The sequence below is a fragment of the Heptranchias perlo genome, chromosome 8, assembly GCF_035084215.1.
Source record: "Heptranchias perlo isolate sHepPer1 chromosome 8, sHepPer1.hap1, whole genome shotgun sequence".
NCBI classification, from domain to species: Eukaryota; Metazoa; Chordata; class Chondrichthyes; order Hexanchiformes; family Hexanchidae; genus Heptranchias; species Heptranchias perlo.
In genome coordinates, this window is record NC_090332.1 from 13,608,074 (window position 1) to 13,631,912 (window position 23,839).

At 40.0% G+C, this 23,839-nt stretch overlaps 1 protein-coding gene across 1 annotated transcript in view; it reads right to left on the bottom strand.

The window, feature by feature from the left end:
• Window positions 1–23,839, bottom strand: part of birc6 (baculoviral IAP repeat containing 6) — a 199,698-nt gene that overhangs the window by 174,664 nt on the left and 1,195 nt on the right. The window contains exons 2-4 of the mRNA XM_067988688.1: window positions 7,329–7,510; window positions 2,226–2,363; window positions 773–966 (exon numbers count right to left, since the gene is read on the bottom strand). Coding sequence (XP_067844789.1) covers window positions 773–966; window positions 2,226–2,363; window positions 7,329–7,510 — 514 coding nt within the window. The remainder of the gene's footprint in view (window positions 1–772; window positions 967–2,225; window positions 2,364–7,328; window positions 7,511–23,839) is intronic.

Below are 23,839 nucleotides of genomic sequence, written 5' to 3' on the forward strand. Positions count from 1 at the left end.
CGCCACAAAAATTCCTGCCAAGCACTAGTCATTGCACAAATAACACAAAAAGCCTGTGCATACTGGCACTTTATGAATAGTAAGTAGACTTCAGCATTTGGTCTGAATGGATCATTTGATTTCTGTCCTTTGGAGTCTGAGATAAAAGATGAAGCCAGTCAAGTACATAATCCATATTTAAACAGCAAGTTTTGATGAGATCACTAAGGATACTCGCTTAGGGGTTTTATACATTCAATGTGCAGGTTGTGAATTAATAAAAACACATGCTATCCTTTACCCACTGTGCTTTAGCTATGCTGACATATGAATCCAAATTTTCATACCATCTAGCATTTCTCCTAATGTCATAACAACATTAAAGCACCCCAAAGCTGATCCCTAATTGTGTTTTTTAAAAAAGCCAATCCCAAATTCAGTTGACTTGCTATGTTGAAGGAAAGATTACTGAAAAAAAATGGCTTCAATGCTCAATCTACCAAAGGACGATTGAGACAAAATTACCATACCATTAAGAGTTGCTTCTTTAAAAGCACATCTGTGGATCATGTCTGTGCCTCTATTAGTGACTTCTTTTAAGTTAAAGCCTGAACAGAGGAAATTTATGCAAGAGCTAAGCATGAACTCCAACAGTTAAACAATTCAATAGTTGGGTAACTAGTTAGCCAACACAGCATATCGTTATTAGACTTTATATAATCTGAAATAAAATTGATGGCAAATTTAACATTATGACTTTGTTCTATTCAAAGAATAGTAAACTATCTCATACCTGTCCACTGAGCGGCCAGGACCCACACCAAGTTCAGGTCGCGCACTTGGTAAGAGGTAGGATAGCCTATCCATTACAGATGAGGCCACGGACAGGGCAGAAATATTATGATTGGTCTTTTTCAACTCATTTACAATGGCATTAGCAACCGATTTCAGGATATGATGAGGAAGATGAAAAGTGACTGTTGCCCACTGCAAAAAAAAGAGCATATGTATTACTGCATACCTTGGGAAATAAAAACATCAGATTCATAAATATACACCTTAGTATTTCACAAAAACACAGCTTTATTAAAACCTAGACATGGAGTCCACTGCCTACAATAGTTCCTGATCTTAGCCAGGGAGTTGTTGGAAAGCAGGAGAGGATGGATGGTCACAGGCCAGCTACTTTCACAAAGGAAAACTGGTAAACAAAGGTAACACAGTCATTCTAATTCACAGTTGTGCAGTGTGGAGCATCTGTTTTTTTTTAGAAAAAAAGCTCCCTCAGGTACACAAGTAAGCATGGATTGCTGCTGACAACTGGAAAGAGAATTAAAAATGTGGCTCAGAACAAAGTCCTTATATGCATAGCGAGAGTAAGAAACAGCACATGTTCCAAGATCGCCCATCGCAGTAGACGTATCAAAGGGATATTGCCAGGTGTTTCTCCTCCATTGGAAGCATTCATGGAGGTTCAATCATCAATTTTTACATCCAGTTCTGAAATACAGTTCAAAATTGCATGCAGGAACTGACAAGTACACCATTGCAAATTGGATTAAGGAGCTTCAGAATTTTTCCACTCCTTAGATCATAAATGTTTGCTTATAATAGTATTTTGCTCCAACGGTGCAAGTTTTTAAAATGAACATTTTAATATTTCGAGATTTCTAAAAGTCCAGGAACTAACATTTCAAAAACAAAAAGGAACTAAATAACATAAAAGATCATGAAATCTTGCTAAAATGCATCACTCAGCCAGGAGGAGCAAATTTCAAGTCTGGCAACCAGATGACCCTATCTGGTACAGGTGGGAGGAAAGGAAGCAGCAGCTCAAGAAGTCCCACCAGGACAACTTACTCAGGGCAAATAAGGATGGGCAATAAATGCAGCCTTGCCAGCATTGCCCACATCACAAGAATAAGAACAGGGACAGTAATGGCCACAATGCCTGAACAACAGTATTGCTGGTCCCATTAATCTTGGTGCTACAGTTATAATAGGACAGTGTTGTTGTTATACTGGCAGCTGTTTCCCAAACAGCTTGTACGTTGACAACACTGTTGGGGACATTTCATTTACTGCATCACTGGACCTTCAACTTTAGCGGCTAGAGTGCCTTCACAACGCATCACTAAGTTCTAACAACCGTCTGAAGTGAAAGTGCAGGGGTTTTCTCCATCTACAGGTTAAAGTATTGGGCCACAATATCATCCTTTGGAGAATGTACTGTAGTTTCTACTAACCTTTGCAACTTTGTGATTTGCTGCCGTCTCATGTGAGGTATTTTGCAACCCATCTTTCAATTGTGAGATAAACTGATCATACCCTTCTATATACGATACTTCCACCTTCTCCAGACAAGCAGACAGCAATTGTTGGGCCTACACATGTAAAAGACAGTACACACATAAGCAAACAAGCACAAACTTCAACTAGTTTCTTTAAGTATAGATCTTCTAGAAAAATGACCTACACTGATCACAGGAAAAAAAAACATATTGCAACCCTTGTTGTACTAAGCAACTATTAAAAAAAACCTAAACACTGCAGTTATACCAATGACATGCCATGCAGCAATAGTCCTTATGGTATCAGTCTGAAAACTGTTCATTACAATGTCGCTTTAAACAAAAAGCTTCCTTTTTTCAAAAGCCCTATAATTTCTTGCTATAGATTTAACACCTTCCCTGCTTTAGTTAGTAACCAGTTAAAGTAACAGCCAGAGATTACCTTAATTGATTAATCTGTCGAGATACTGAAAATATATGGGCACCATTCAGAAATCCATTTGACTTGTGGGCAAAGTAATAAGTAGATTTTAAATATACTGTGGAAAACAAAAATCCCAAGAAACAGGACAATTTATATTTTAAATTTAAAATCTATAAAAAATGATAGTGCAATGTACTTGATAGTTACAGGACACTAGAACCTGCAAGACTCAGGAGTACGTTTCATCATTACGCCAGTGGAGCACTTGGCACCGAGAGAAAAAAGGAAAGCACCTTTCTCAACAGTAAAAATTACTTTTGGCAACCAACCAGGATTGGCAATGATTCTGAAAGAGTTCACAACCTCCACTGTCCAACACTCTTAATCGAAAGCAACTGCATACAGCTAAGCAACAAAAAGGTGGAAAGCACTTGCATATACCATTCCCTTTCATGGTAGTTCCACGAACAGTTTTATGCCTTAATCCTAGTGATTAGTGCCCACATGATCAACAAGTAAGCGAAAGTATTTTGACATTCCCGGTACGTAATTTAATTTGAACCACCTGAAATGTTAGCAGCTAGAAATGCTTCCTAAAGCCAAGTGTTAAAACTTAAAAACACCCTCAACAGAAACTAAATCTGTGGAGCTGCTCAACAGAAACCCACAACAGATCAATTTACTGTGACACGAAAGTGGTTTTACCTGTCAAAATAACCTTTCAGCTAAATAAATGGTGTTGCTCCTATGTTAGATAACTGCAAAAAAAAGTTTTGCTCCCAAATAGGTACAATATTTACGTGTAATCTTTTATACATATAAAAGGACATTAAAATGAATTGAACATGTATGACAAAAATATTAATTGGCTAAAGGGCCCATTACTCACTCAGCTGAAAGGATCTGCATATCTCACTCCTCTCTTGCCTAACCTGATTTTAATATTTTCAAATCAATGCAGGTCACTTCCACGTTCATACCGTTGACCACAACACCGCTCAAATCCCACTGAACATGTTGTAGTACTCCTCACATTGCAAGGAAAGAGCAGTACTCACTGGTATATGTACTTACTGAATAAAGTTAGCCAGAAAAAAGACATTGCTGAACAGTTGAGAAAGAGCAGAAAGAATTTGCATTTCAATAGCACCTTTCATGACCTCAGGACGTTCCAAAGCGTTTCATATTCAATGAAGTACTTTTAAAGAGTAGTCACTGTTGTAATGTAGGGAAACGTAGCAGCCAAATGTGTGCACAGCCAGGTCCTACAAACAGCGAGATAACCAGATAATCTGTTTCAGTGATGTTGGTTGATGGATAAATATTGGCCAGACCACCAGAACACCTGTGCTCCTCTTTGAACAGTGCCATGGGATATTTTACATCCACCTGAGGAGTCAGATTAGGCCTCAGTTTAACGTCACATCTGAAAGACGACATCCTTGACAGTGGAGCACTCCCTCAGTACTGCACTTAAACTGGAAACAATTCAAAGCATGAAAGAGCAATGAGCATTTGACAGTGTTGTTAAAAGGAACTGGTGCAATAGGAGGCATTTTGTGATAAGGTGGAACATCAAGCAGCCCAATGGCATTTGGAGGGATGAAAACGGGTTCATAGAAACATAGAAAATAGGAGCAAGAGCAGGCCATTCGGCTCTTCGGGCCTGCTCCACCATTCAAAATTATCATGGCTGATCATCTAACTCAGTACCCTGTTCCCGCTTTTTCCCCATATCCCTTGATCCCTCTAGCATTAAGAAATATATCTATCTCCTTCTTGAATACATCTAATGACTTGGCCTCCACTGCCTTCTGTAGTAGAGAATTCCACAGGTTCACCACCCCGAGTGAAGAAATTTCTCCTCATCTCTGTTCTAAATGGCATACCCCGTATCCTGAGACTGTGACCCCTGGTTCTGGACTCCCCAGCCATCGGGAACATCCTCCCTGCATCTAGTCTGTCTAGTCCTGTTAGAATTTTATATGTTTCAATGAGATCACCTCTCATTCTTCTAAACTCGAGTGAATATAAGCCTAGTCAACCCAATCTCTCCTCGTACGTCAGTCCTGCCATCCCAGGAATCAGTCTGGTAAACGTTCGTTGCACTCCCTCCATGGCAAGGACATCCTTCCTCAGATAAGGAGACTAAAACTGCACACAATACTCTGGATGTGGTCTCACCAAGGCCCTGTATAACTGCAGTAAGACATCCTTGCCCCTGTACTCAAATCCTCTTGCAATGAAGGCCAGCATACCATTCGCCTTCCTAACTGCTTGCTGTACCTGAATGCTCGCTTTCAGCGACTGGTGTACAAGGACACCCAGGTCTTGTTGCACCTCCCCTTTTCCCAATCTATCACCATTCAGATAATAATCTGCCTTTCTGTTTTTACAACCAAAGTGGATAACCTCACATTTATCCACATTATACTGCATCTGCCATGTTCTTGCCCACTCACCCAACTTGTCTAAATCACATTGGAGCCTCTTTGCATCCTCCTCACAGCTCTCATTCCACCCCAGCTTTGTGTCGTCTGCAAACTTGGAAATGTTACATTTAGTTCCCTCATCCAAATCATTCATATATATTGTGAATAGCTGGGGCCCAAGCACTGATCCCTGCGGCACCCCACTAGTCACTGCCTGCCACCTGGAAAAAGACCCGTTTATTCCTACTCTCTGTTTCCTGTCTGTCAACCAATTCTCAATCCATGCCAGTATACTCCCCCCCCAATCCCATGTGCTTTAATTTTTAACACTAACCTCTTGTATGGGACCTTATCAAAAGCCTTCTGAAAATCCAAATACACCACATCCACTGGTTCTCCCCTATCTATTCTACTAATTACCTCAAAAAACTCCAGTAGATTTGTTAAGCATGATTTCCCTTTCATAAACCCATGCTGACTTTATCCAATCCCGTTAATGCCTTCCAAGTGTTCTGTTATCACATCCTTTCCAGCCCACTCTACCAAGCTCTTGATCCCCTCAACTGAAAGCATTTGCACACATCATGCCACAAGGGGAAGGTATTAGGACATGTGACAGATCAGATTTTACTAATAAAATTGGCTGCAAATAAGAATTATTTGCAGTTTTAAAAAAAAGGTAAAATAAATTTTCCTGAAAAATTCTTGAGTTCAAAAATCAACTGGTTCAACACAAAATGTAGAAGACACAATGTATTGTGTACCCCAGTAATCAACTATAGTTTATCATTCAGGTTTAATAAGGTCATGCCACAATACTTAACCCACGAGGGAGCATCATACATCAAGTGATTGGCAGGATACCCACTGGCAGGAAAAAAGTCACGCTATAAACTACAAAATGAACAAAAACAAGATTGAGATTTCACGGCTATAATGTCACCTTGGAGTCAGACGCACAAACAAAACACTTCACCCTTGTGGTTAAGGACGTCATCTGAACCCTTACAGGGTTACTGCCCTGAAGTCATTCCTAGGTATCCATATCTTGTGGGCATCCTAAAAGAAGCCATTAACACCCAAAAAGTTCCCACTAGGGTGGGATTTAAGAGAGATTCAGGAAAGAGAAAGTTGTACAGTAGCTGAGTAAATTTCCATTTTGTTTTATTAAGAATCTATGAAAGGAATTAATAAATTACTGAAAAATGAATGGCCATGACATGCTCATGTCATTCACTTTTGGAGTTAGCTTTTCTCATTAAATTGCATCAAGGTCTATAGCCAACCTTTTAAGCAATCTTTATGGTTGTATAATTTAGGATAATTTTGAGAATGAAATTTCCACAACGTGTCTGTAGTTGATACTGAAACATTTTAAAATCTTTTTGCAATCACTTCTTTGTCTAGCTCGTGGATTTTCAGAAATTACAGTTTTAATTTGCAGGCCAGCTTTCACATTTCTCTACATAACTGAAAGGGTATCTTAAATTAGCTATTTCCACTTCAGAAACCCATTGTCATCTTTTCAAGGCCCCAAAAGTGATACACATACCAGTCCTGGTTCAATCACGTACAGGTTCCGAGAGAGACAAACATCAGCAAAACCACAAAATACATTCAGGTCCTTACCCTGTGGTACAGTGCAAACATACACAGCAGCCCCCCCCCCATCAGCCACCTAGGATTCTTAACTTTAGGTCAGTCTTAATAAGGCATCCATAGTTTTCCAGGATTCTAAGTGCACCATTATTCATTCAACTTTGATTCACTTTAACTGCCACAGCTAAAAGTTACTGCTACATAGGATGTCATTATAGGGTGATCTGTCCCACGGCAGGGAGGAAAGATCCATGGCTGCTGGAAGAAGGCTTCAGATTCACTCTGCTGCATTAGATGATCTCAGCCAGAACAGCAATCCTAATTTACAGCAGGAAGAGATGAAATACTGCCAAAAATTAGGCTGATCAGCTAACTCATATGTAAACATTAATGTTCATTATCGGCCTCATAAGTAGAGGTATTTATTTATCCTCCATCACTGTTGTTACAGAGCTCATTCTTTGCTTAAGGTATAAACTTTATACCACAGAGTAATAAATGCAATTTCAGGAAAGGAGGAGGAAGAGGGAGAAACACTTATCCTTATAAAGTTACCCATTTTCAGAAAACGAGAACCCATTCAGACACAGAAAATGTTCTTACCTCTGTAACTGGCAATTCAAGCTGAACCACATCATCCTGCTTTGAGACAGGGGTCTGCAGTGCTGTATCGAGGAGCAAGATGCCATTCAAGTCTTTTCTACATCCCACTGCATAGTCATCCACAAAGACAACTTTATCCACCGCTGGAAAGTACTGACACCTCACCTGACCTCCTGGCTTTGCTGAAAAGAGAAGCAAACTGATTCAATATCCATGAAGTGTGACTTTCACAATAAATTTCACAGTAAAACTGCAGTAGTTCCCAACCCATGATCTTGTGTGGATCATTCTAAAAGGCCAAAAAACATTAAAAGGTCATTCATTCTACATAACTTCTTCCTCCCCCAAATTGAGCAAATCCTCTGGACAGACATTAACACAAATCTAAGACTGTACACCTTCCCACCTCACGAAACTGGAGTTGGTTCAGTTTTTGTGAACAGTAGCACTCTTCACATTAGAAGATAACAAGTTTTTCAATTGAATATAGAAACCCAATTCTGAGAAGCTGATCTGCAAGGTTCTGACAAGTTAGTTGAGTCTACTATCCACCCTGCATGAAGAAAGACTGGAAGCACTCAGTTACGGTACTACAGACATGCTGAAGTTGACAAGAATGACCAACGAGAAAATCTTTGAACTAGAACAAAGAAGAGGCAATGAGGCAGATTAGGAGAAAAATGACGCTCTGTGGGATTCACAAGATGTTGGAGTTATTACTGTCTGGAAAAGTTGATGGCATAGGTAAAGAGGAAAATGTGAGAGTGATGCTGGCAAGGCTGCATTTATTGCCCATTCCTTCTCTGCAGCCTTTGTGCTGATGATGTTCCCACAATGGTGTTAGGTTGAGAATTCCAAGATTTTAATCCAGTGACGATGTAGAAATGGCAGGATGGTGTTGGTGGGGAAATTGGATGTGATGCTGTTCCCATTTTCTTGCTGCACTGGTCCTTCTTGGTGGTTGCTTTTACAGGGCTGGGAATCGATGCAGTGCATAGTGTACATAGGTCATACTGCAGCCACAGTGGACCGGTGAAGAGGTGGATATTGAGTCGAGCAGCAGGGCACTGAGTGCTATTGCAGCTGCACACATCCAGCGATGAGTGATGAATATTCCAACACACTCCCAACAAGCCTTATAGATGGAGGAGAGATTTTGTGGGGTTGGAAGGCAAGCCACCCTTTGCAGAATACCCATTCTCTGCCCTGCTTTTACAGCCAGTGTTGATATGGCGGATCTAGCTCAGCTTCCGGTCAGTGGTGACCCCCAGGGATGTTGCTGATGGGGACTTGGTAATGGTGGTGCTATTGAAGGTCAGGGGGAAGACAGGTGGGCCTTTTCTTGTTGGAGATCCATCACATTACTAGCTGCTGAACAGCTAAGCACAGAGCAGACTCATCTTTAGATCACTCCACGTAATGCTTCAATCAAATGCAATCAGTTTTCACTGTCTGATTGGACTAATATTAATTTTAATTCCTTTCCAAGAAGTGCCTTAACTCAGTTCTGCATCATTGCATGCTGCAGGTGGCTGAAAGTGAAGTAATCTTCATTCAGCACAACATAGGAACGAGGGTCCTTTTCACACTGCTTGTTGAAAAACACCCTGGGTACATAGTAGTAAATTTCCATGTGATCATCTCAGCAACAATTTTAATTGAACTACAAATAATAATTAAAAACAGAAAAGTCTAATTACATCAACAGTATTAACTTGCCATTTGTGCCAAACCAACGTACAAAATTGCCATTAAAGTCTCATTTAAACAAAGCCTAATTTAGAAAGTGAGAAGTTGTTACTTGGATGGAATTATTACAAGGATGGACTAGAAGAATTTTATTTGAGGTTTTTGAGAGGGTGGAAGAGGAGAATTACAGGAGTAAAGCAAAACTTGACAAACGTGGTTCAAAACAAGTTGAGTTTTCCCTACCCTAACCAATTCACACTTCAAGAATTCTTGAGGGAAGCAATGATCCAGTAGTGCACCAAATGTACACACAGCGCAACGGAGGAACAAGGTGGTGGGGAGGTAAAGATCAACCATGATCTGAATGAATGGCAGAACAGGCATGGGGGCTGAATGGCCTACTCCTGTTCTAAAGGTAAGATACATGAGACTTGCAAACATATTAGGGGTATTGCCAATTTTACCAAAATTGTGATTTGTTGGGAAATGCAGATTCCACTTTATCACTACGATGTGAATTACCAGATCCATTGGAACATAATCAGGCCTGTCACTGACTTTCCAGAGCTCTCCACTTCACCGTGGGTACAATCCTACTGAAATTTTGTAAGATTTCAGTAGTTGCATATTTGTGTTTATTTTCTTTCCAGGGTCCAATACATATCCTAGCTTTGAAAGTCACAAGGGGATGGAGCGGGAAAGCTGAATGTGAAAATGAAACTTATAACACATCTGAAGAAATAGTTTCACCACTGCTGCTAAACAGGAGTACGTAACAATCACAATGTTGATAACATAGATCCACACCCTTTTTAACTCCTAACCAAAAGGATTTTCATATTCACAATCTTGGTAAGCCCCATGTGGAAAAAGTGAAACTATTTCATTACTGCAATGCACAAGGCACTTCAGGTCACAGCAGTTTATCTTCCAAGAGGCTGACAGTTATTTTCACTCATTTTGTGCTCTGCTCAACCCACAGAAAACAAACATTTCTTGCTGTTTGATTATTGTAGGGAAAACACAACTTGTTTTGAACTGTGATGATCCAATTTTGTTTTTTTCATGTACTTCCCTCTCCCACTCTTCCAAACAATAAGTCAGATATCTACCTCCACCGTTATAATATAATTGGCCTATCAAACCAGTCAACTGCCTTCCTCCTCACTGGTGGTGTTTTAAGACATTCTTCTTGTTTACTGGTAAATAACTAAATCATATTCCACCTAAAATAGTCTACCAAATTACATTCCAGCAAGCAACTACCATACAGGTGCCGTTACTTCCCCATCCTCTCCTTTGTTCCTTTAAAATTAAATTTAACAAACAAGGGAACTGGGTTAAACACTGGCCTTTCAACCCTGGAAACTAGGTTCAAATGCAGCCTAGGATAATGGGATGAAACTCTCCTCTGTCTGCTGGTTGCAAGACTACAAGGGGCCCATGTAAAACGAGTCTAGGTGGTTCTAATCCAGCTCCTGGTGAGCATGGTTTTACAGCACAAAAAACTATCACTAATTAGTAATCTCAGGAGGGAAGCCACAGGATAGCAGTGGCAAATGCAAACAATATCACACTAGCGCAATAGGGGGCATGTTGAGGCAGAGTAGCAACTTCACTCTGCATCTGCCGTGCTACACCTGACCTTGGGTGTGCTTGATTCTGACACTTGTTCCCATCTTCCGTGCATGGCCAAACATAACCCATTGAAATTCACCTCGGGTACACTCCTCCCCGCCAGAGTGCTTGAAAAGCATCATTGTACTGTGAATCAGATGCATCCACAGTACAACTCCCAGAAGCCATTGTACGGACTTGAACTGACCCACCTGCTCCTTCCTACCCCACAGCAGCTGCAGGCACACAAATAAATACGAAAGAAGGTAAGAATGGAGAGCAAACAAAATCCAAATTACCAAGAGATAACTTTTAAAAATATATATATTTTGGTTAAATATTTTAACTATGTTTAGTTGTCTGTAAGTAATGCCACAGGTTATATTTAAAAGTATCCTTTGTTTGTCTTCTACTCTATGTAATAAGTACAATCCAAAGGGCATAATCATAAACAAAGATTTTCAAGTTTTATAGCTATCCTGAGATATCAAGTTCTTCAAATTTTGACTCCAATTCACATCTAAAAACAATTCAAAGGGTGCTTCCAAGACACACTATAACAGCACAAAGCTAAGAGAATTAGGCCAGAGTTTGAGTACAAAACAGTACACAACTTTCAGAGTACCATTCTGTATACTTTGCTCTAACTTCCTGCAATCGGAAACCTTTCTAAAAAGTGTAACGATAATTGACAGAACAGATTTTCATCCTATTGTTATGCATGAAAAAATACACCATCACAGATCGGGCGTATTACTGTACAAGGTCAGCTAGTCCTTTAGACATACAATCCCCTCACAACTCTACACATACCACATGAGCCCATCTACGCAGAAAGCAAAACATTGGGCGAAACTTTCAACTTTGGTGGTAGCATAAAACGGGCATTGCTGGAACAGCCACCTATTATACACGCCGCCCGATTTTCTTTTCTACTGACTTCAATGGATAGCAAAATCGGGTGGGGTGAATAACTAGTGGGTTGATCCGCTACCTCCCATTTGATGCCCTCACCGAAGTTGAAAGTTTTGTCCATTGTGTGGATTTAAAGTTTTAAGTCGTCACCAACTAACTTCTTGTTCCGAACATAATGCTTTTTGAAAAAAACTCCCCCTTCCCCCCACTTTCTCAAAGGCATTTCTGGAGTGCAGTTCCATTTGTGCTGGTCACCCTGCCTCAACCAACTGACCATTATTAATGCTTCAACATAAGTGCCCGAATCATCTGAAAGACAGCATCTCCGACAGCGCAGCACTCCCCAACTACTGCACTGAAGTATTAACTTAGATTATGTGCCCAAGTCTCTGAAGTGGGGCTTGAACCCATAACCTTCTGACTCAGAGGCAAGAGTGCCAACATTGCGCCAAAGCCTTGATAGGTGCTTTATACATATGTAAATATATATTACACATATACATAGGCACAAACTGACATTTAGACAACTGTATATTTATCTGAGGAGCAACCCCTTCCAGTTCTACTCAGTTTTTAGGTGTCAAGATCAATATCAAACATTAGCTACTTCAAGGCAACAGGGAGAACCTTTGCCCGGACCTTACTGAAGAGGTCCTTATACAGGTACAATGCTGCGACAAAAAGTATTCGCTACCTTGCAGCCACCTCAAGTGCTTTCAGAAAAATGCTTGCTTTAAAAAGGTCTGTACATCTCCACTAAACAGGAATGCATGGTCTCGTAGTCACAAGCATAGTCCATAAAGGCAGGATTAATTGTCCTCTTAGGATTACCAATGAATGCTCAAATTATTTCTCTGGTATATGGTACATGAACTGAAAGGTTTCAGCTAAAATTTATATCCCAAAAGTGCATCCTTCAGAACACTGCCAAGAGACACACAAGTCAAATAATTTGGTGTCATGACAGTAGGATTTTTAACTCTGAGCTGGATAAGTAATTTCATCGGGGTACAGTCAAGTTGCTAGTGCCAAGACAAGGTAACCTGTTGAGATGTCACTAGTTTTAAATGAGTGAGAAGATGGTATGGTTGTGTCATGATACACCCATGACAGTATTTATACTTCCAGGTCTTGATTGTATAAAAAAAATCCAAAGGCTAGAGGGCCAATTTTTTAAATGCGAGTCTTGTGTCTGAAATGGATGCCAGGAACCACGAGGCATGCAAATAAAAGTCCATAATCTTAGCATACAATAATTTGCTAAGTTAAAAGAAAATCAGAAGAGGCATAATAGGGAAGCGAGGGTGGGGAGAACATGTTTAAAGTTTATTTTATTAGTAAACAGTTATCACCGTAGTAAATTAGCAAATTACTAGAGACAGCAGTGAAGTAACTCCAATCATTTGAGCAGCTTGATTACTGATGTACAAGGGTTTTTTTTTTAAGCATTGTGGAGCACAATATAAAACCATTTTTAAAAAATTGATCAGGCCAAGGAGCATGGAATTTCCTGCATCTCCCAACACTCAGAGGGGTAAATCTCTCTTTGGTCTTATGGCACACAGTACTCCACGAGAAACATTAATTGTCATGGGTGTCTAACACGCGAGTTAAATCTGAAAAACAAGATCTAGGGTCAGGAAAAGGAAACAGGACAGCTGAATATTCATTAATTTGACATTTTTTGTAATTTATCAAAATCTGCACCTTCTGTCTGCGTGGTGAATCATTAACCCTACCTTCATCTCTCCACAGATTCTGCCTGACCTGTTGAGTGTTTCCAGCATTTTCTGTTTTCATTTCAGATTTCCAGTATCTGCGGTATTTTGCTTTTTGTTTTATTGACTGCCCCTTTTCTTCCAGGAATGCCCACCTTCTGCTCTCCTCTTCAATGTGACATTTGTTTGTCTCTTTTAACCTGTTCACCTTCAATGCTATCTGTCCCACTTCATGTTTGATCACGTGTTCGCTAAAACCCGCTTTCATAGCCACACCTCTTCTCAGCAACTGTCTCCAGCTCAGATCCATTCCATATGGACCCCAGCTTAAATTCCACCCTCCCTGTTTCAGATCCATGATTACAGATACCACCATGATATTCAGCATTACTCTAACCACTGCTTGCGATGCGATCCACCCTCTCCACCATGCGGCGGCACGTGCGTGCTCTCAGTCCTTCTCTTCAGCAGCACAGAATTTATTTCAGAGCTGTCCTAGTCCTCAGTTCCATTTCACCCTTTGCCTCAACCGTCACTTTAACAAAATATCTTTTCTTCCCATCAGGTGGAAGGACCGCAAGCTTCAATGACTCTTGGATGCCAACGACTCTCCCGATCCCTCTTCCCCTTCAATTTCTTCTGGCCCCATCCCTCCTTCGAATCATACCCCCTTCTCGTATTTCTACTAACCCCTCTGGCTTATCCCTCTCTGACCCCAAATGACCTATCCTCAGTAAAGGCCTCAGCCTCATCCCCTTACACCCCCACCTCTATGAATTTTAAGCTTGATATGATGCTGAGCTGCTCTTCTGCCACTTTTACCTCCCCGCACAGTGGACCCTTACTCCTGTCTTAAGAACTTACGTTCCACCTGGTCACCACCTCCTGGCTTCTTACTCTCTCGATCTTTTCATTGAGAGCTGCTGACGTGACAGCGGTCATGTCAGTTTCTCCCCTCCCCTCAAATCTATCTCCCTCTGAACTCCGTTCTCCCAGGTCCAACCCTGACATTATCACATCTACTGACCAGGGAGGCGCTGTTGTTGTACAGAGAAAGGAACTCCACCTTGGAGGATGAACACCAACTCTGACACCTCCTCCCATCTCCCCCGGGCCACGACTCCATTACTGAGCACCAAGCCATCATCTCCCAAATCTTCTCTGGAGATCTTCCCCCGCACCACAGCCTCCAACCTCAGTCCCCCAACCCCACAAAGCCCACTTTTACCTTAACCCCAAGGTCCACAGAGGCTGCCTGACCTGCTGAATGTTTCCAACATTTTCTTGTTTTTTTTTTAAATTTAATTTCCAGCATCTGCAGTATTTTGCTTTTCAACATTTTGACCCCATTCTTGTGTTTTAAAAGGCTGAAGATTATAAAATGAAGAGTCTGGCCAACATTTATCCCACAACCAACCTCCTCCAGGTTCCATTTTTTCCTCAGTTGTATGCTGCCCCTTAGAAACACCATCTGTAGTTATGGAGTCAGTTTCAATACGTATATTGATGACATTCAACTACAGTACCCTCATTTTTACGATATCAGACTGCTTATTTGACATCAAGCTAGAAACGCCTCTAGTGGAATACTGAGGAAACCAAAGCAATCTCACTTACCAACCAACCATTAAAAACTTCATACCCTTGGGCCCCCCCACCCGTTCACTCAGGCTGAACCAGATAGTAACCTCAGGTGTCTTGTTCAACCCCGATCAGAGCTTCAAACCCTATATTCTATTCATCATTAAAACAGCATACTTCATCCCCTAAAACACTGTCCCTTCACCCCTAAGTCTTGGAAATCTTCATCTATGCTTTTGTTACCTCAAGGTTAGACTTCTCAAATACCCTCCTAAACTTCTCCTTATACAAACTCCAACTTACTGCACTAGATCTCGCTTACCTATCATGCATATCCTCACTGACTTCCAAAAACTCAGCTCCAAACTCACCTAATTCAAATTCTTCATTGTCATTTACAAATCCCTCCATGACCTTACCCCACCCTACACCTGCAGGGTCCTCCAGCCATAACCTATGACCCTCCGATGCTGGTTTCCAATACATCCCTTCCCTAGTGACCTTTCCTAACTTAATGGCGAGGCTTTCAGTCATGTTGGCCCCACCTTCTAGAATTCTCTCCCTAAACCTCCCCACCTTTAATAACCTGTTCAAAATCTACCTTTGTAACTGTGCCTTCGGCCACCTCTAATTTCTCTCCTTTCAGTCCACCCTTCTACATGAAGCACCTTGGGACCTTTTATTACATTAAAGGCACTATACAAATGCAAGCTGAGGTGTCAGCCTTGGCTCACTGTTGCCTCTGAATCAGAAGGTCATGGGTACAAGCCCCACGCTAGAGACTTGAGCACATAGTTGAGACCAATACTTCAATTGAGTACTGAGAGAATGCTGCAATGTCTTTTGAATGAGACATTAAACAGAGGTCCTGTCAGACATCTCAGGTGGATGCAGAAGATCCCATGGCACTTTTCAGAGACAAGCAGGGCAGTTCTCCTGGCGTCCTGGCCAACATTTACCCCTTAACCAACATCCCCAAAAACAGACTATCTGGTCATTTATCTCACTGCTGTTTATGGGACCCTGCTATGCACAATTTGGCTGCCACATTTTCCTACATTACAACACAGGCACTGTAAAGTGCTTTGGGATGTCCTGAGGTCATGACAGGTGCTATATAAATGCAAGTTCTATTTCTTTTGTTAAAACACCACGGCTTTGAAGGCTCACCAACATTCTCATCTCATTCTCTTCTCATTCCCTCCCACAGCGTAATGATTTTCTGAAAATTATTTCCCAGCCTAACAGAAAAGCTTAATCTAACCATCTGAAAATTTAAAACATATTTAATTTAGAAGTTCCACTAAGCGGCAATTTGAGACCCTCCCAAAAGGAATGTTTGAGTGCTACTTATGAGTGATAATATTCACTTTTCAATCCTGTATTTCTACCAGATGTGGCTTTTCCAAATTTATGCTTGTTGACAAAAGCCAAGATGTTCACTTTAATATACGCACAACATATATTACATTAAAAGTCCTAAACAGATTTACCCTTGAACAGAATCAACAGCCTCAGAATAAGGCCATTCAAATTATCATGCTTGTGCCAGTGTTAACTCTTCAAATATAGCTGTCTGCTCTGGTCCCATTTCCCTGCCCTTTCCCCAAACCATTCTATATTCTCTCTTTTCAAATACCTATCCAAATTCCCTTTTAAATTATATTTAGTCTCTGCTTCAATAAGCACTTGTGGTAAAGCATTCCATGTTCTATTAATCCTCTGTGTGAAAACATTTCTTTTAACTTCTCCCATTGTCCTTATAGTGATAATCCTCAGTCTACACCCTTGCTTACCAATTCAACAACCAGTGGAAACATCTGCCCTTAGCTCAGGTAGATTGATAATATGCAACCGTTGAGCCTAGCTCGCCTAATGTTATACCACCACCCTGGGAATCCAAATATCACTTCCCCCAGCTGCACCAACATTACTCTGCAATTAATTCTTATTTAGAGGATCATAATTAGTGACCATTGTAGATCATGATAAGTTCAGGAACTGGCTCATTCAAAATTATTGGCAAAGTCCTTCAAAAACCTAGTAAAAAGCAAATATAACTTTTCCAGGTTTTAAACGGGATACAGTGCTCTTGAAGCCATTAGCATTTTTAAAATGCACAAGAACTGCTTTATTTGTGCAAGTTCAATCTACCTTTACTTCTATCACAATATCACATCGTTCACCTGACGAAGGAGGAAGCCTCCGAAAGCTTGTGAATTTAAAATAAAATTGCTGGACTATAACTTGGTGTTGTAAAATTGTTTACAAATCACAATATCAGAAGCAAGTGGTGGGATGATGGATCAAGGTAATCAACATTCATCGTCTGAAAACAAAAACTGGTTAATAAAAAGCAAAATATTGCAAATGTTGCAAATCAAATGAAAACATAAAAAGCTGAAAACACACAGGTCAATCAGCGTCTATGGAAAACATACAGTAATGTTTTGGATTCATTCCTGCTTTTGTTACAAAAAAATGACAGTTTCACAAAAAGTAAATAAAATTTAACTAAGCAGCCATGTGGTTCTGTCTAAGTCACATATTGAACACTCACCATTTAATTAAACTTACTAATGCCTCTAAGGCTTCAGCACTCTCATTCATTCTCTCTCCATTGTACCCAACATAAAATGACCAGAAGGTGATCAAAGATGCAGACTTGCTGTTCCACCAGGGCAGAGATAAGTTTAAAAAAAAGTCAGAAGCTTAAAAACAAGAACAGTTTAAAGGCTGAAGAAAGGAAATAATTTTTAAAAACAAAAAATGTAGAGTGAACAGACCAGTAAAATGTAGGCAAAAACTGGCAAATGGAGCAAGTGTCCATTTCCATTAATGAGGCAGTGTTCTTTTGAAAACTCTGTCTCCAAGTATGCTAAGATGGTGAGAGAGAGAGAGAGAAAAATTAGTACAAGACAAAAGCAGAAGAGGTTTACTAAACAACCACTTAGATAAAATGGAGCATCAAGGCTGTATCCTAATGACCAAGCGAGTTTGTCAGGTTATTAGCTAATCCATACAGACTAGGAAGGTCCCAAATGCAACCTCACTCTGCACAGTTACCTGATCTTCACCCAGGCAGAGATAGCAGTGTTACAATTGGGAAAGGGAAAAAACATTTGCTGGGGTCATCATTTCTGATCACGGTCCAGAGGCCATGATCCATCCACATGCAACGAAATAGCCTGCCGACACTCACCATCAGGGCTCATGTGAACAATGGCCATTTGAACGAGATAGTAAAGGATGACCAGGTTGTGCATAACAGGACCCCAACTGAGGGGCTGACAGCTTCAGGAATGGGAAAGGAGAAAACTGACAAGAAAAAATATCAAACTGGATTATCACTGTTGTGCTCATCTCTGTACCCCAGTGGTAGTTTCACAAACATATTGGGTCAAACAACAGCTACAGGGAAGACTATCAGCTACAACAGTGCAGCATTGAGACATTTAAATCCCAGTCTCCACCAATACTCATACCCCTAGAGGGAATTTACTACTTTCAACAAATTCAATTGAGAGAACCTAGGTACCATTAGGCAAAAAGACTTCTAGCGCTGCCAAAGCATCATGGGTAATAAATGGCTTGTTGAGGCTGGTTGTAAATTTAAAACCATCTTTGTACAGTAGCTATTTCTCTCATCAACACCATTCCCTGCTCTGTTAGTTAGAATCTCCTGTGCCTAGTGGCACACAAGGAATGCAAGTTATTCCTAGACTGGTACCACTCTAACTGTCCAATAGGAAAAGCTCAAGAGTGTCACAAGTTAATTCACCACCTCACTGTGCAGGAAAACATCACTTATAATCTTAACAGTTCCCCAAGTAGCTGGTGAATCACAATGTTGGGAAAAATTCACATCCTCCATTCTGCTGGCTTATGAAACACAAAAAGTGCAGATTTGCTAAAGGTCTTGGACCATATTAGGACTTGAGGGAGCGCACTAATATTTCAACAACAAAAAAGCCTTCTCTGGATAGGTGCAGGTGTGGAAAGGAGATATTCTGTTCAATTTAAACTACTCCCTCCATAAAAGGTTGCAAAATGTAGTTCTTCCATGGGGCAGGTCCAAAGGCATCGTATGGAAACATGCAATGTTGGGACTGACTGAAAGACACCCATTCAGCCACCTGCTATTAAGAGCTCAGGTGAAAATAAACATTCCTTTCAGCTCCTGAATGCTGGTCCCAGTACAGTAGCACACTTCACTTGCTTAGTATTGGCTGGGAAATTGTCCAAATAGCACCAAGCTTCTAAAGAGTGTTTCAACACCTAACAGGCATTAAGTAAAGAGCAATAATACCCAAGATCTAATTAAAAAGGAGCTAGATCTGGAGAGCGATAATAAAAAAGGGTTCTCAGGGGTGAGATATTTGGCAATTTTCCCTAGTGCCAATGTTCTCCTCTCCTGAAGGCACTTACTCTTCTTTGTGGGGTACAGTTCTGTTCTACAGGTGCTGGCAGCCTCCTTCCCCTGGTACGTCACTCACGGCTATTCTTCACGTTAGCTTGGACAGGAAATACTAGGTTGTTCCATCACTGAGCCAGTTCTCTCCTTACCAGACATCCACACATGAAAACTTTCAGCAGGTTACTATATAGCGATCAGGAACCAAATCTTTGGGCTACAGGCTCTTACGCAGCCCAGAAGGGCAGAGACTTTGCAGCATGGCAATCTGTTTCCAACAGAGTTCTGGGGATGGGGGCGGAGTTGTGGGAACATATTTTGAAGTGAAAGTGTGCTCATATGTTAGCTTCAATGGTTTTCTTCTGAAAATTGTGTAATGTCAGTATAATTCAGGGAACTTCCAGTATTGTAACGTCAGACACTTCCCCACCCCACCCAACATATTTTAATTGAGCTGCAGGCAAGAAAACTTAACTGTCCAGGTTACAGAATAGGTTGTATACTTGACCGATTTACGTTTTCTACACGAGCATCATCTAGTTCATTAGTGGTCTGTGCTTTGCTGAATCATCAGAAGACATGCACCGCTGAATGGAAAACTTCCTACCCCTTTTTAGTTGAACTTTTAGCACGACTGTCAAAAATAGGTCAGCGAGGGGAAGAATCCTAAGCACAGCTATCACTTCCTGCTCACCGACAAACATGCTTGAAAAGTCAACTTCACAGCCAAAGTCACTGAGGTGCAGGTCTAGCTCCCTATAAGCTAAACTAATAGGACTCAAACCGATTGCACCTGGTAGTCGGATGACAAGCTCACACACGCACAAAATAAAAAGATTCAGAGCACAGCCCGGAAGACCAAAGTAAATTTTAGTTTCATTAACCTGCACTAGGAAGAAACTAAGCCTAGGTTTGGCTCCAACATTTCACTGGAAAAAAAAAAGTCAACTCGTATTATGTTGCAATATCTACATAAAAATATATACCCAAGTTGAATTTTTAGGCACAGATGATATTTCACACATCTGTTAAAATAATGCCATTGACAAGGTTTTTCTAAATTCACCGTCACTTTTTCAAATTGGCACGCCATTTTGTTTTCACATCAACTTCTAGCTATTTCTCATTTTACCTTCCTGATCCCTCCCCACTCCTTCATAAATACTGGGAATAGGAAAGAAAGTTTCTGGTATTCTAGCTCTGTTCCATAAAAATGAAAATAGTGGTCCTTCCAGTTTCATATTTTGTAAGATCATACCAAACCAACTTTATCTCTGCTCTTAACCCCTAAGTCAAATATTAGAGCTGCCAAGCTCAACTGTATCAGGTTAAAAGTCAACTACTGTCATGTTTCAGGATTTCAAACTATACCGCTATGAGTGGGGGAAGGGACAGCCTTAAAAATGTTTAAAAAACTACTGAACTGAACTTAGCTCTCGGGGTTAAATTTACACAACAGCAAGATTGGTAGGTAAAGATTAGATTTCAGACAGCGCGTCTGAACCAGCATGCTGGAGACAACAAAAGATAGTTTGACATTCCAACGATCATTCACTCTCACTGCTGTGCAACAACTCTTCATTTGAACATGGCAGGGGTCATTAATAAGTTTGGCTAGTGGATTCTTTTACTCTAGGGAGAGGGTAAAGTTTGACTAAAAGCTGACAATGGGAGCCAGGCCTTTTAAAAAGAGCTGTGAAAGCGAGAGGCAGTTAGGCAGCAAGAATGGAATACAGGAGAAAGGACTGCACTATATTTGAACTTAATTCTCCTGTGGCAGGGAGCAGAAAATTGGCTCGATCTCCCACTCTTAACTGCCATCCATTGACCCCTGATGAATGATAGGATCAGGCTCAGCTGTGTTACCCCAGAATTAAATAACCCAACATTAACTGTCAAGGTTCATATGTGAATAGTGATTACTCAGAAGTAGCAGCAAAAGGCACCTAGTATCTGTGAAATCATAACATAACAAGGCAGCAACACCTTCAGCCAGGGGCTGGAGGAAGGAGACAAGGGAAGAAAATTGGTGTGAAAACCAACAGAAAAAGATGCTTATTGATATGCTTCATTCATCAAGAAATGTACTGGGAGAAGAGGAATGCAATGATCCTTTATAAAATGTACATGCTCCAAGCCAGATTCATGCATAAAGAAAATAAAAACAAGATTTTGTACATCAATGCATCAGATAAATCTTTTAAATTATGTCATCCTGCCTTGACACCAAAGAGACAATTGAACAACTAAAGAAATAGTTTCACACAAACTGAACCAATATGAACGGACTAGTTTTTGCCTTGTAGAGGAAGAAGTTTTGACTTTTGTCTAACATTTAGACAGTCAGACATAATTATCAGTGAAAATCATGTCCCCCAGACACAGTAGTTGAACTGTTCACTCAACTATCAATGATACTTAGCATCAATAGGTAATCATGGCGACATTCTATAGTTTAATATAAAAATGGTACACAGACTGTTAAAGCAAAATAATTTTAATCAAACTTTTCTCGCAGCCAAACAAATTCTCCTAAAACCAATGCCATTCAATCATATATGTTACTTCAGACTTCGTTTCACCGGCATGACAGGCATGTTTCATTCACAAGCAAAAACAGAAAATATTGGAAGTAAATAGCAAAGCAGTCAACATTTGTGAAAAGAAAAAGAGGGGTTATGTTTCCGGTACAACCGATCAGAAACATTAACCTATCTTTTCTTTTTACAGATACTGACCGACTGGCAGAGAATTTACAACATTTTCTATCACCACTTCACATTTCAAACACTTGCTGGTTTTGTTTTCCCTTATTATTTGTGAAGTAAAATCTAATGATCAGTTAGATGGCACCAGATTCCCACTGGTAACATGATTTCAGTGCTACATCCATAACGCAGCACAAAGACGACCTGGCATTTCATCCTATAGTGTACAATTACAGTATGTTCCATAGCAATACAAACGCCTTGCATTATGTCTTGTCTATTCATTTAGAATAAATTAATAACTTACAACAGCACAAAATGTCTTTTGCCACAAGATTTTTCATTCAAAGAGGTATAATTCTTAGCCACCCAACATAAGTGCCTTCATTTTGTTTACTGCTTGATAGTTTACAGGTTACTCAAAACCACATGACAAGAGTTATTTGCCCTTACATTCCATGTTTTAGATCAATTAATTACCATAGAAAGAGGAGTGCTGATAAAGGGCAATTTGAGTTGAATAAGGGTCTTGGGGTTGGAAGAATCACCTTGCTCTTAAAAGAAAACAATTGTGACAGCAATAGACCAAATAGACAGAGGCCAGATGAGTGCAGAGAACCTTAGTTCGAACTAAGGGGACTGGGAAAGAAAAGCACCATTACATTCCAGAAGGCAAAACACAACTGGTATCTCAACATTTTTTGAAGCATAGGTAAATACAATCAAATAAATATTGTATAGGTTTTGCATACAATGATAAAAAGGTCCTTTCAAACCAAGACAACAGTTATGTATTATTCTGGTATGACGATACGTTCGCACTGTACTATCCTAACAACAATCCACCTTATAATAGGCAGTTATGAGGAATCCCCAGCTCACCCAACAATTAACCATAGATTGCCTTGAAAAACGGTTCCACTTTTAAAAATACTGGGCTGAAGTCACTTGGACAATGGGGATAATAGATCATTGTCATCTTCAATGAAACAAGTCTACCCTCCTGCAGTTGTGATTATCTGCTTTTAATTCAATATGTTTCTGTTTGAAAACACCATAACTGTATTAACATATGATGTTGCATGACATTTAGTACATGTGTGCTGAAATATAAAACGACAAAAATAAAAGTCAGTGCACTTGAGTAATTCTTTGCCTTTGGAGTCCTTTGAAATGTGACAAAGCTATATAAATTCTAGCTCACAATTATTTAACTGACATTTTTTGAATGGCAGTTATACAGTTACTCATTTGTAGCATTTGTCTACTACATAGGCTTTTCATAAACTATTGCATTGTAGAGAAATATATTGAAACAAACTGCTTTCAATCTGACATCTTATTTTTAAATTCTCACCTTCAGATTTTGTATATTACGCAAGACATTGCCTTCAGGAAGAGTTTCTAATTAGCAGAGATCACCAGGCTCATTAAAATTATGTAAACTGATTAAAAGTGTATTGCTAAAATTTAATATTTCAAAAAAATGGTATACTGAATCATACCTGGCCATGTTAAATAAAATAATTTGCACCAATTAGTTTACCCAGAATTTAATAAATCAGAAAGCAAAATAGATTTACTGGATAACTAGAAGAACTGAATTAAAATCCACATGGCATGAACAGGGCACCGTTTACTACGAAGCATTGCTACGATGAGAAACCAGAACACCAATCTTATTGTTACATCAAGATTTTTCATTTAATGTAATTATAGCACAAACAGAAATTTCAGATTCCACGTGCAGAGAAATGCAAAATCCTTATTTGTTAACTTTCTCCTACGTGATCTTATAACTTGAAATTAAGCACATATCTACTAAATCTGGTCCACTTTTAGATCAGGTCAATTTTGACTCATTACGAA